The sequence below is a fragment of the Macrobrachium rosenbergii genome, chromosome 3 (assembly GCF_040412425.1).
Source record: "Macrobrachium rosenbergii isolate ZJJX-2024 chromosome 3, ASM4041242v1, whole genome shotgun sequence".
NCBI lineage: Eukaryota > Metazoa > Arthropoda > Malacostraca > Decapoda > Palaemonidae > Macrobrachium > Macrobrachium rosenbergii.
In genome coordinates, this window is record NC_089743.1 from 59,582,983 (window position 1) to 59,595,462 (window position 12,480).

At 36.2% G+C, this 12,480-nt stretch overlaps 1 protein-coding gene and 1 non-coding gene across 2 annotated transcripts; one reads left to right on the forward strand and one right to left on the reverse strand.

Annotated features, from left to right (window-relative positions):
* Positions 1-1,189: 1,189 nt before the first annotated feature.
* Positions 1,190-2,946, forward strand: LOC136828606 (uncharacterized). Its single transcript, XM_067086650.1, has 2 exons — positions 1,190-1,267; positions 1,543-2,946. The coding sequence occupies exons 1-2, from the start codon at positions 1,190-1,192 to the stop codon at positions 2,773-2,775; spliced, it is 1,311 nt and encodes a 436-aa protein (XP_066942751.1). The 3' UTR covers positions 2,776-2,946.
* Positions 2,947-9,466: 6,520 nt separating this feature from the next.
* On the reverse strand, positions 9,467-9,659 carry LOC136828949 (U2 spliceosomal RNA). The gene has a single exon (XR_010850262.1). It is a non-coding gene; the product is annotated as a U2 spliceosomal RNA (small nuclear RNA).
* Positions 9,660-12,480: the final 2,821 nt, after the last annotated feature.

Genomic DNA, 12,480 nt, shown 5'->3' on the forward strand with positions numbered 1-12,480 from the left:
ATAATTTAATTGTATTTCCTTCTCAGTAACATCCAATTACAAGCTCAAAATATACAATTCATTCTATTTCTATTTATGATTTGAAAAATAACGTGTACAAGACGAAACATAAGAATGATATGCACATACAACTGAGATTGGAGGCACAGAAGCAAAAATACGGGAAAGGCTAACAATGATCGCCGACACATGCCTGCAATTACAAAAGTTAATTTCATGATCAATCCTCGATTATTAAAAGCTGAAAGACTTAAAGACTACTGTAATCATAAACAACAACGTAAGAACATAAATCAGATTCACATGACAACCTAAAGCTTGGCACAAAAACAATAGAATTCCTGTAAAAGAGGATAACTTCTTACTGTATGGAAATAAAAGATGCAATTCCGTAATAAAGGAATGAGACCAAGGCGAGTATGCAAGCCTAAATCGATCTTGGTCACTCCAAGAAACATCTTATTTGGAATCAATTCGAAACTAATGACAAACTCACATCTTACAAAGGGACTGGCTCAATGATTCAAGAAGAAAAATGCCGACAGAGAAGTGCACCAATCTGAATTTGATCCTGAGACTTATTTTTCTTTTGTTGACAACAGTATTTAGTCAATGGTGGGATCCCATATCCTTGTCTTGCATTCAGCTGTTACTGTCTTACTTGTACAACAGAATTACATGTCTGAAAGGCATAACTGATGAACTATGAAAGTCAATTTTTATCTTACTCTGTCATTGAACATAACATGCTAAATTCAGATCTCACTTTCAAATGTGACCGCTGTTAATAAGAAAGAGCTCACCAAATTAACCTTAATTTTACATTTTTACTTTTTTCGTAGCCCCTCTCACATTATGCGGATCTTAAGCTCAAGACACAAAAGCTTAAAACCATATTCTTCACTATATAGACATCAGGTTTACCTTGGGTGGGATTAAATGTGACTTCCTTTGCACCAAACCTCTTAGAATTACAAATTTATGGACAAAATCAATGCTATGAACTTGATTAAAAAAAAGTACTAATGAAAATTTAAAAAAATATATATTTCAAGGTGAAAACTTAGGGATGAACTTATCCTGTTAAAATAATCAGATGCTTCAATTCTTCTAAAATTACATGTGTAAGCTTCCTGAGTAGTATAGACCTCATTGAAATACGTAATAGTTAGTTCTATGTATCTTACAGATGAATCAAAAATGTAAAGTGTGTGGTGAACCTGCAGCGGGCTTTCACTTTGGGGCTTTTACTTGTGAGGGTTGCAAGGTAAGTGCAAAAGCATGATTGCTGCAATTTCACTGGAATGTAGCTCATTTTACATATTACTAACCATTTCACTTGTCTGGAAAAGGCTTCAGTATACCGAGATAATATGTTTCTGATAAATTTCATATGAAAATATATATTTTCAGGCCTATACCTTTCATATTTGTTTATTAAAGTAATGAATGAGAGGCTGTCTGTTTAAAAAAATAACTTTTTAAGAGCAGACATATTATCTTCAAGAATGTATAAATGCTCACAATTTTTTTTCTTTCCAGTCATTCTTTGGAAGAACCTACAAAAATCTCACCTCACTTAATGACTGCAAAAACAATGGGCGATGCACCATCAACAAGAAAACTAGGACTTCATGCAAAAGCTGTCGACTTAGAAGGTGCCTCATGGTGGGTATGTCTAAGAGTGGCTCTAGATATGGGAGACGGTCCAACTGGTTCAAAATGCACTACCTAATTCAAAACCACAACAATAAAACTGATGATGATAAAAATAACAACACTACTACTGGTTATGATGAAAAGCCTTTAGAGGTAACAACTGCCTCAAATGAGATAAAACAACTACCTCAAGATAGTAAGTCACTAAAGTCTAATCTGGTTACAAACAACAATCTAACATTTGGTGAGCCCTCTGTTATAGAATCTACAACGCAGCATATCCAACAGAATAAAAAAAACCTGTGGTTCTATGTACTACCAAGTGAATTTCAAGGAAAGAACTTTACAAATGTATTTCTTGATGACTACAGAAATACTACAGTACAAGAAAAGAGCAAGCTCCAGCGTGAGAAACCCAGAGCATCATTTTTCAAAACTAACATTCCAAGCACTACAATAAACTCTCAGCAAATTCTACCTTCAAGTATTTGTGGTTATACACCTGCAACGCCCAGATTACAAGAGTTGCAGGCTACTGATTTTTCCTACCAATCAAATAAAACTCCACTGCTGTCACTTACAGAACAAAATCGAATCGAAGAGCATATAAAATCCTCTCATGGAATGTTTAACACTTCTCTCCAGCACCTTTTACGTCCAATTCCTACTGTGCATCCATATCTATATCATCATTATTCTTCATTAATGTCACTATACTCACAACAACAACACTTTCGGGAGCTCCTCTGGGAAGTACAAAACAAAAGAATTTCTCAACATAACCACTCAGATGAACAAAATGATCAAGAGCCATTAGCATCAGCGGACTATCAACCCCCAAACAAAGTCTTCAGGACAAAAATTGCACCAAGAATTACCCTGCCACACTCATCAGTTTCAAACAAATCACTTCCTGATCACAACACGAACTTAACCTCAAAACAGAGTAATAGCTGTGAGACAGGTGTAAATGGCACAATGCAAGATTCTGCGAGTCTAGAAATGAAAAACAATGAAATTACTAATACCGAAGAACCTGGCTGTCAAACACAAGATTATCCAATTGATCTTAGTTTCAGAGTAAATGAGGCAAAAGCTCAACAAGAGTTTGCTTGACATATGGGAAATTCACCAAATTCATGTACAAGTATCAATCACTTATATGACAAGCTCTGTAAATTATCAAATATGTCATCTTTTATACACTACCTAAAACCTGAGGTGTATTATCTGTTCAAATCTATTTACCACTGTTGGAGTACTTACTGCTGATAAATATAATGACAACAATGTTCAAAGTAATGTTATTGATATTGGTCTCTAGATTTTGTAAAGAGATAACTGTTAGATTATTTATGTTTTGTAATTCTCTACATTGCTAGTCAAATAAATGTAAATAAATATAAAAATCTGACAGTGAACCTACAATTACATCTTAAAGTTACTGATTACAAATTAGCTGATCTAGCAGTGTGAAATTTGAGAAATTTGTTTTGCCCAGATAACACAGTATTCAAAAATACTGAATATTTTACTTGGTGTTACCTTTTATTGCCAGCTTTCTTTTTTACTGCAATTCAAAATCTTCATTCAATTTTGTCAAAAGAGATTTCCTATATCTACAGAGACAGATATATAAATGCTCCAAGATTTACATTTGTTCTCCGATTACTGGAATACCGTTCTCCTGTCTGGACGTCATCAGGCTCCAGGATATTTATCTTTTACACAACTGCCGAAGGTGGCGGCTTGATTATATCCTTTGTCCTGAGAGTCATCTTCTATTGTCCTGAGAGTCATCTTCTAAGAACTCGATCTCAATAAGAAACTTCCGCAACCATCTTTGAAGCCTGTACCTCAAGAACTAGAACGGTACTGTGCACAGCATTAGCATCCACATTCTGTGGAGGTGCTACACTGTTACTATTCCCGGTACCAAAGTTCTTTCACTCCTTCATCGGGAAATTGTGGCAATAATTCCTTAGTATTATTGTTGTAGATGCTCATGATTCAAAAACGCTGAACTACTAGTGTATTGCAAAACAACCTGCATCATGGCTTCAAGTTTTTGTAACTTACACCATTATTTAGATACACATATGGTAATTCATATTTATCTACTAATTACCTATTTCCCTCTTTGTCTTATCCATACCACTTGTAGATACTTCATTCTCTCAAAACTTGCTTAGCAAGTTTATAGCTTTTAAGCCAGTCCTATTCGAGCGTCTGCATATTTTCAAAAAGAAGTCAGTGTATTTACACGTAACTTTTTCTCCCTATGATAAAAGTAACTTGCAGCAATAGAATAATGCAGTACTGGATATGGCTGTCTTACACCCACAGCGATGAACTATAGTATGAAGATCGCAGAATGGATCTGTAAAACAGAACAGGTTATGGATAAGATGGGAAAATTGGTTACTTACAAGAGTTTGAAGTGTTTGAAGTGAAACATGATACAAAGTTTACTTCTATTTACGAGCTGCTTTCTGTTAGTGCCTGTAGAATATTTGTTTCCAATTTTTTGTTTATATGACCTGGCAGTGCTATAAAAGAACACGATGTAAGGATGAGTAATGACATCATTCACACAAAGGCTATGCAGGACATCAAGATAGTGGTCAGTGTACTGAAACAAAAGCTGGTATTCAGATCTAAATTTTATTTAAAACGTCAATGTCTTTGGCTTAATTAAAAGTTTTTATTCAGTAGAATTAGATTCTATAATTTTTCAAGTGAATAATCACCATTGCTGTATCTGGATCTAAAAATAATTAGTCTCCCTCGTTCATCAACTAAACTGAAATTCATTCAAGTCTAGCTACCAGTGGCCTCAGACAGTCCTCACAATAGGCTGACGGTCTCCACTCATCAGAAAACTGTGCGGTAGCCTTGTATGACCAATCTTTTATATCTACAAAATACTACTCATTTTCTTATTTCTCCATATTCAGATATTTCAAAGGATGTGTAGGATTTGATATTTCCTTCATGGCTGTATTTAATGGTTACAAATTTTCAATGCATCTTTTAACTACCAAGCACATAATCGGGTACAAATCTTGCAAAAGGAAACGCAATTTATTCAGAATGGTGGAACTGACTAATTGCTTAGCTTTGGAGTCTGTTCTTCCTTTCCTGCCACACCAAAGCGAGGAAGAACCCAGCAAAACTTTATATTTTAGCCTCAATTCTTTGAGATATAACCTCTCCGGTATCTCTAGTATTATTGGATGCGTTGAACTGAACTGTCCAAGGATGGTAACACACTCATAGAATCACAAATGACTTGAATCTTTCTACTTACCGAGTAACTAAATTTCTTTAAAAACTTTTATCATAATATGAAATTCTGAAGCAAAAATGGATGTATGGTCAAGTAATCTCATATTTTAAGTAAAATTTAGAAAGCCTATCCCAAAATCCAATGGCCACGCTGGCTTTAGAACCATCATTCTTTATGGCATCCTAAATGTTCTGAAAATGTACCATACATCATCTCTTTCGGAAAAATACAACTATAGTGGGAGTTTTCATGAAAGCATAACAGAATACTTTACAAATAATATTTTGACCTTGGGATTCCGAATTCTCGTATGAATCCAAAAACTAGAATGGGCTGTCAAAAAAGGTAAAATATTTCTTAATAAAAAGCCACTTTGCACGTTAGTGAATTTGGAATCTTCTGGAGTCTATGCCAGTATCGAACCAGCAAGACTTGATGAAAATCCAGCTTGCATCTACCAAAGGCATGAAACTGAATACTTTTTATTTTTAGGTTTATTTAGATGTGAAACCTTAGCTGATTTATTATCAAAATACAATTCCATAAAACCCTGTTTCTTTTGGCATGAAATCTGTCACTACACATTCAAGTCATGTAGAACAGAGCTGTACTGCATTATGAAATTTAGGCTATCATACCAAGCACTGGGGCACACTCAGCCATTCTGAGCATTACAGTAATTAGGAACTTTTATACAAGATTAAATTCAAGCCAAGCTAAAAACCAAGTAGCTGATTAAAATTTAAAGTAAAAAAATTCTTTTAAAATGACATTAGGTTATCAATCAAACAATCACCTTCCATCTCCACTTTGTCATAAATACCTATGGGTAACATGTATATGTCCTATATGCAGGCTTCTGCAAATTATACAGTACTCCTACCAGGGTATCTGAAGTCTACCATTTCTTAATGGATGGTCAGATGGTCCTCAACCTATGATTATTAGCTAAGTTATCCCTGCAGCTTGCCAATTTCTTCTAATGCAGGAATGGATCACTTGTTAAAATCTCCATATGGGAAATTTATAATCCATCAATTATGTAATCCTACAGGTCATTCAGCTGTCTTATTGGGTCCCTCATTTCAACCTATGCTCACGTGAATTGGTATCCTTCAAAAGCTCACTTTAATGAGTTTACATGAATGAAGACCAGCTAATCCCGCACTTTTTATACCAAGTGGTGAGAAGGCATCATATGCATTATGAAGATAAATCGCTGCTGGAATCACAATAAACAATGCACTTGAGAGCTTTTACTACTGCATACATTTCTTCTATGAAGATGGAACAAGATGACGGTAATTTCTTTTTGAAAACTGCATCCTCAGCTAAGACAGTATAGCTGACTCTACCACACAATTTAGATCAGTCAGTGCATATACTTTGCCCTTGGTGCTGACTAGTGTTCCTTTCCAAAGGTTTGTGCTTGTTTTTTTCTTCCAGCAGTTTGTCATATTTAAAAAGGAGCTTTACACAAATGAGGTGACCCAGGATAAGTCACCTGTGCTGTTTTAAAAAACAATAAAAAATAATTTAATATGGTAAAAACACCAATTTCTTTTAAATGACCATAAAGGGCTCAAGGGAAGCCCCTGTACCCAATATCCTGGGAAACCTTTGTACCCAAAATCTTGGAAAGAGATTTCAGGTGCTTGCCATGTTTTCTCTTGTAGCTTACCAATTGGGGACAGCACACTAGAATGTGTTCAACCATAAGATACCTAGCCAGTGGGCACACACTGGAAGACTGCTACCATCTAGAAGATATATCTGTGTGTAACACTTATCCTCAATCAAGATGAAGGCTTTAATCTTTCGGTTCCTCTCAAATTTGTATGCCAGGACCTAATATCATCCATAATACTTTTGTGTCCTTTATTATTAGTAAGGGGAGAATAGCTACTTTTCTTGCCACCTGCTTAAATTATGGGAGTTAACTGCTCTTTTCATATCAGGGTGGGAGACACTTTAAAGCATGACCATTATTTAAAGTGACTTCTTTTTTCCCTATCCACTTCCACATTGGCATAAACTTCCACTAGAGAGGCAACTCAGGAAATTAAAAAGAGCCACTCTTGAGCCTTTTGGGCTTAAAGTGGTGGCACTGTAAAATTTCAGAGAATTAAATGTTCTCTTCGAGTTACTTTATATGACAAAGCATTTTCCTTCACTACTTAAACTGGGTAACATAGCATTAACTAACTCTGTCCATTCTGTGGTAAATGCTGAGCCTCAGTCAGGTAAGTTGCTATATATGATTTATCCTTATGGATTACACTACATCCTACACCATTTTCTAACTCTGAATTACCCAGTAAATAGCTTTACTTGATCTTTGGGAATAGTATCAAGTTCAAAGGAATTTGAATTTGACCTCTTCTATGGAAGGGTTCCTTGAGAAAGATTTTTGGTACGGGGAAATTTCAGGTATAATCAACTGTAGGATATGAGATATTTTGCCTCTTAAAAAAAATGGCATTATGTTGCTCATTTAATCCAATCTGAACAGAATTAGATCATCTTAGTCCACTGAAAGTCACCAACTTCTTTTAAAATATCAAAGGCAGGGTTACTGCAGCAAGATCTCATCCTATGCAAATAACATACACAAACTCCTGCCGTCACAAATCTAGTGATAATTCATACATACTCTCATGAGGAGAGGTTCTAAATGCAAGGCAGAACATTCTATGGTCCATCGGGTTCCTTAGACGAGGTCAAATTCAGTTTTTTGAACTTAGTTTTATATATGCAAAACATATTTAACAGCCAAACTCAAAATTAAACCTAAACTGCAAATCATACTCCCTCAATAATGACTTGTCTGATTTTAGGACAATTTTCAAAAATTTTAAAAATTTCTTAACCCTTAATTTCAGGCCATCAACATTACTTGTCCATGTGAGTTTAGTCAAATACCATACCCAAAATTTTCACTTTCCTTTCATAAGGAGTCTGTAACATTTACATGTTTAAAATTTACAACAATGCTCATCATCTCATATACCAATGACATTGATAGCCTTGTGCGTGTTTATAGGTTGATTAGTAGATTGTTAATTCACTGACAAATAGAGAGAGGATCTTTACTGGAAGATACAGCCTCTATAATGTTCCTAATACCTAAAAAACAGAGAGAGGATCTTCACTCTAAGATACAGACTCTATAATGTTGTTAATAGCAAGCACAACACAAATAACACTAAGGATACTTCTCTGTGGAATTCCCTCCTCCTGAGTAAAGGGACCAAAGAAAGTTTTCCATTCTAACTTTTAGGAATCTACCTGACAAAAATGGATCACTGAATCGACTCTGGTTACCAAGAAAACGCATTTTCTATTGTTGTTGGAGTATGTCATATTGACAGGTCAAGATCAAAGAAAACTTTAACTGTTTGACACTGCTAAGAGAAAACCTTACTGAATCTAGTTGGATAAGCAGTGGGTATACAGCACATCGATTTTTTCAAAAAGCAAACCTGAATGAAATTATGTCATTATATTCTAAACACCAAATTAACCTAGTGTTTAATCATCTTTACCAACAACTTGAAGATACAACTGGTTGGGGGAATGACACTGACAATTTTTTAACTCTTAGGTAGTACAACAGCAGGGGCAGTAGCCTCCAATTTTTTTTAAGATAAAACTTTTGCTGGTTTCTAACTCATGTTGGGGTTGGTGGAATGTCAAAGCAGATGGTCTGGCAATATATGCCTTAATTTAATGGCACAGCAAAACAGGTTTCACTTCCATTTAATGATTATTCCCCTCAAATTGATGAAAAGGTTCAGAGAGAAATGTGGGTATTCTGAAAGAAACTCGTTGGTGGGAACCTAAAAATCTTATAGGTTACCAACCCAGCCCTGGAATCGCAATACAATTCTATGCCTACAGTCTGATGGACTAACTTAGTCAAAAGAGGGTGTGGGAATAGTGTAGCAGGGATGCTAATAAGGCGACTAAACATTCCTTCTGATTCTTGAAAAGACGGCTATTTGAGAAACACATCAAATTGTAACCGAGGACAATAATTCAAGACATTTCTATATAGAGCATATGAAATATTAACTAGGACAACATAGCAGCACTCTCCTCACTTTTTATGACTTTTTTTATATCTAGCCTTTTTTTTTTTATTAAATTACACCTTGAATTTGATTTAAGAGGAGAGCTTTTCTGAAACATGAAATTTCGTAGGTATCCCATCACTGAATGTGTGTGGAGGACTTCATTAGATTTTAAGAGTAATTATTTTGGCTTCACTATCAAGTTCAATCAGAAAGTTTCCATCTATGCTGTTAAAGCTTCATAGTTGATTGACATGAATACAAGCTGCAAAAGTTTATGAATATTAATAAACATATTTCCATCAGGATGCAAACTTTCTAATAAAATAACTTGGTATATTTCTATTGTTCAAATTCTTAAATATTCAATGCCCTTTGAAGATATCATAAAGACTATACAGTTATAATAGTAATTTCTTCCATGTATGATGATTTTTCTCCCCTTGGGGAGTGGACCGATCCCGGAGGTACTGCAATACCGGGCCGATCCGCGGCAAAGGTGGAGCAAGCCCCTAGCACTTCGCCAAGACACAAAAATCAGTTTAATATCGTAGATCCCACATGGGGATCGTATCAGATATTAAGCTGATAAGAACAGATACTACACTTTGATCTTAGCCAAAAGGCCGAGAAGCGATACCAGACTCCAAAAGGTCCCCAAACCAGCAGACACTCACTGATGAAACCCAATAATCAGAAGTGAGGGTAAGAAGGGCATGTCAGCTAAAAAAAAAAAAAAAACTATTATATAACGTAAATTCACAGGAAACTGACGATGAACTTTTATATACAGTACATACTAAGACAAAAGAAAGTTTTGTATATAATTTCAGATGTCACGTCTTACACTTATCTTCTGTTCACATTTTCTCAAATGTACATTCACATGCACCTCAAACAGACTGTGCCCCTCGCATTTTACGCCTCTGATCATTATGGAGAAGAGAAAATGTTTACTAAAATATTGCAGATGCCAAAGACAGAGTTGTAAATAAGCGTTATGGAACTAAAAGCGATACACGCATGCAGGCCTAAACAAACTCCTGCATAACAATGTATCTAGCGTAATGTAAGCAAGTGAAAAATACTCAGAAGTATTAAAGAAACCATGGGAGTCAGAGTGTACATTCTTCACCCTTAACCTTCGACCTCATGTACCAATCACGGCTAAACATTAAATTATAATCTTGTATATGGTAAAAATTATATATATACTGTAAGTAAGTATCATGAATGTAATAGCCAGAGAACCGAAAGTAAAACAGAAGGAAACATTGATGTATCAGTATAGACACACATCTCTGGCACTTATGATTTCTTCTTTTTCCAGCCTCTCACCCAGCGAGAGCCCCAAAATCCATCGTAGCATCCTTATTTTTGTTGGCTACAGCTTCTGTTCCTCTTTCTTCTTAGTACTCATTTTTCTGAACCATACATAATCACTGGTCTGATCATGGTAAAAAAGAACTTTATTCTTTAGTTTATTTGACATTCTTTTTCCACCCTCTGCCCAGTCCCTTCCTTTTATTTCCCTCAAGCTGCTTTTATACTGCTTTCAACCTTAACTTCACACCTAAGGACTAAAAATTCTCTATATGCTCTTAAAATATGCTTCTTCTTGCTTACTGGATACCATAATCTCTGGTTTAGCCACACTTATCTTCAAATCACCCCCTTCCAAGAGATTCTCACTACTCACAGACCCTGTAAGGACGGGGTTGAGTGACATACTGGCTGGGTGTTTATTGGTTCATTGGTAGTTCCTTACTGAATGAATGTACAGAATCTTCGAAGATACTATTGATGAGCGTGTGCAATGAAAACTTTATTATGATACATGAAAGTGATTTTGGTGGGGTGAAAATTTGAAATGGTAAAGTAGCATCTACACACAGACAGGGGAAAACAGAGGTAAAGACAGGTAGCTAGTATGCTAGTTGGTGGTGGGCATCTGTGTTTGTCGGCAGACAAACAGAAGGCGATATTGAGAGACATAATAAAATTACAGTGTTAAAACATACATCAATGGAAAGGCCATGAAATTCTACATATGGCCAATTGCACGAGATTCGGGACAGATTAATGAATACAATGCAGTAGCATAATATATGTGAAATGGCGAGACGTTTGGCGTCTTCACAAACAGAAACATACATACAGTTTGATACAGAAGATTCGGTGGAACATTATGAGTACATGATTAGAATGCTTGCATGGCAATGCAAGTAGTGGTGATTGTACATACATCAAGACAACAATGGTTAGGGAGAAACAGACGGAAATATTGTATGGTTGAAGTCGCGTTCCGTCAAGATGGATGACGAACACACACGTGTGTTTGGAAGAGACGGCGTCGGGGCGACAGGCTCTTATAGTGCAGCAGATAATTGCATATTTCATAAGAATCGTTCAGATAGTGAAACAAGCATGAAATTTTGCACAAGTGCTCTTTTAAAGTTCCCTCTATCAGAAAAGGGCGCTGGCCACGCAAAAATTTAATATGGCGGCCAAATTCCAAGATGGCGGCCAGTATCGACAGATTTTGGCTAATTTTTCACTAGAATGGCATGTATTTGCTTCTAGCAATATGGTAAAGCTCTTCCATACTATTTCTTGTGAATATTATGTTTCTGTAGCTTCCCAGTACAGTTTACCTTTAAATATGGGGGCTATATGGCTGCCAAGAAAAGGTAGAAACAATAATTATAATGAGAAATAATGCCCGCTCAACAATTATCGTTTTAAGCATGGATCTTGGTTTCTGTGGTTTTAGATCCTAATGAGGCCATCTCTTTCGAATAACTCATCAATTTTGAAGGAAAATTAATAAATGTAAAAGAGTGTATGTCTGCACACAACCAGGGCACACTGGTGACATCACTGCTGTGTAACTCAGCATGGGGTTCAGTGCCAGCTAATCCAGCTTTACTAATCCTGTAGTCTTAGACTAGTAGTTGTAGTATAGTTTAGTTTAGTGTCCCAAATGCTTTCTAACAGCCCCAGACCAGCTATAGTTAGATAGCCGCACCTGAATAGACAGGATGTGCCAGCGGGAGAGCCGAGCCAAGGGTATGGGGGCTGTACATGATGGTTCATGTACTTACCCGGATGGTGTACAGATCACACGGGACTTAAATGGCACTGGATGAATGATCGGGCTAGGTGTAGGGAGACCGAACCTAGTTGAATCCCATACAGGAATGTGTGCTTTGTTTAAGGTGGTAAAAGGATAACCCCTCGGCCTTAATCAAAAGTGAAATCATGGCAGAATGTGATGCCAATCCAATATTGAGCAGTAGAAAAACAAACTGAGTTTGTGTTGTCTTTGTCAGAAGGACAAAAGAGGTGAGCACTTGGCATCACCTCCAAGTCATCATGTCCTAGACCATGATGGGTACACAATGCTGGCAAGGAACATTCCCATGTTCAGTGAAATTAATGAAATGCCACTGATAATGG

Excerpts from the sequence above, each read along its gene's own strand:
- LOC136828606 (XM_067086650.1), top strand. The coding sequence starts at position 1,190 with ATGAATCAAAAATGTAAAGTGTGTGGTGAACCTGCAGCGGGCTTTCAC. Across the intron at positions 1,268-1,542 it reads TTACTTGTGAGGGTTGCAAG|TCATTCTTTGGAAGAACCTA; the intron begins GTAAGTGCAAAA and ends TTTTCTTTCCAG.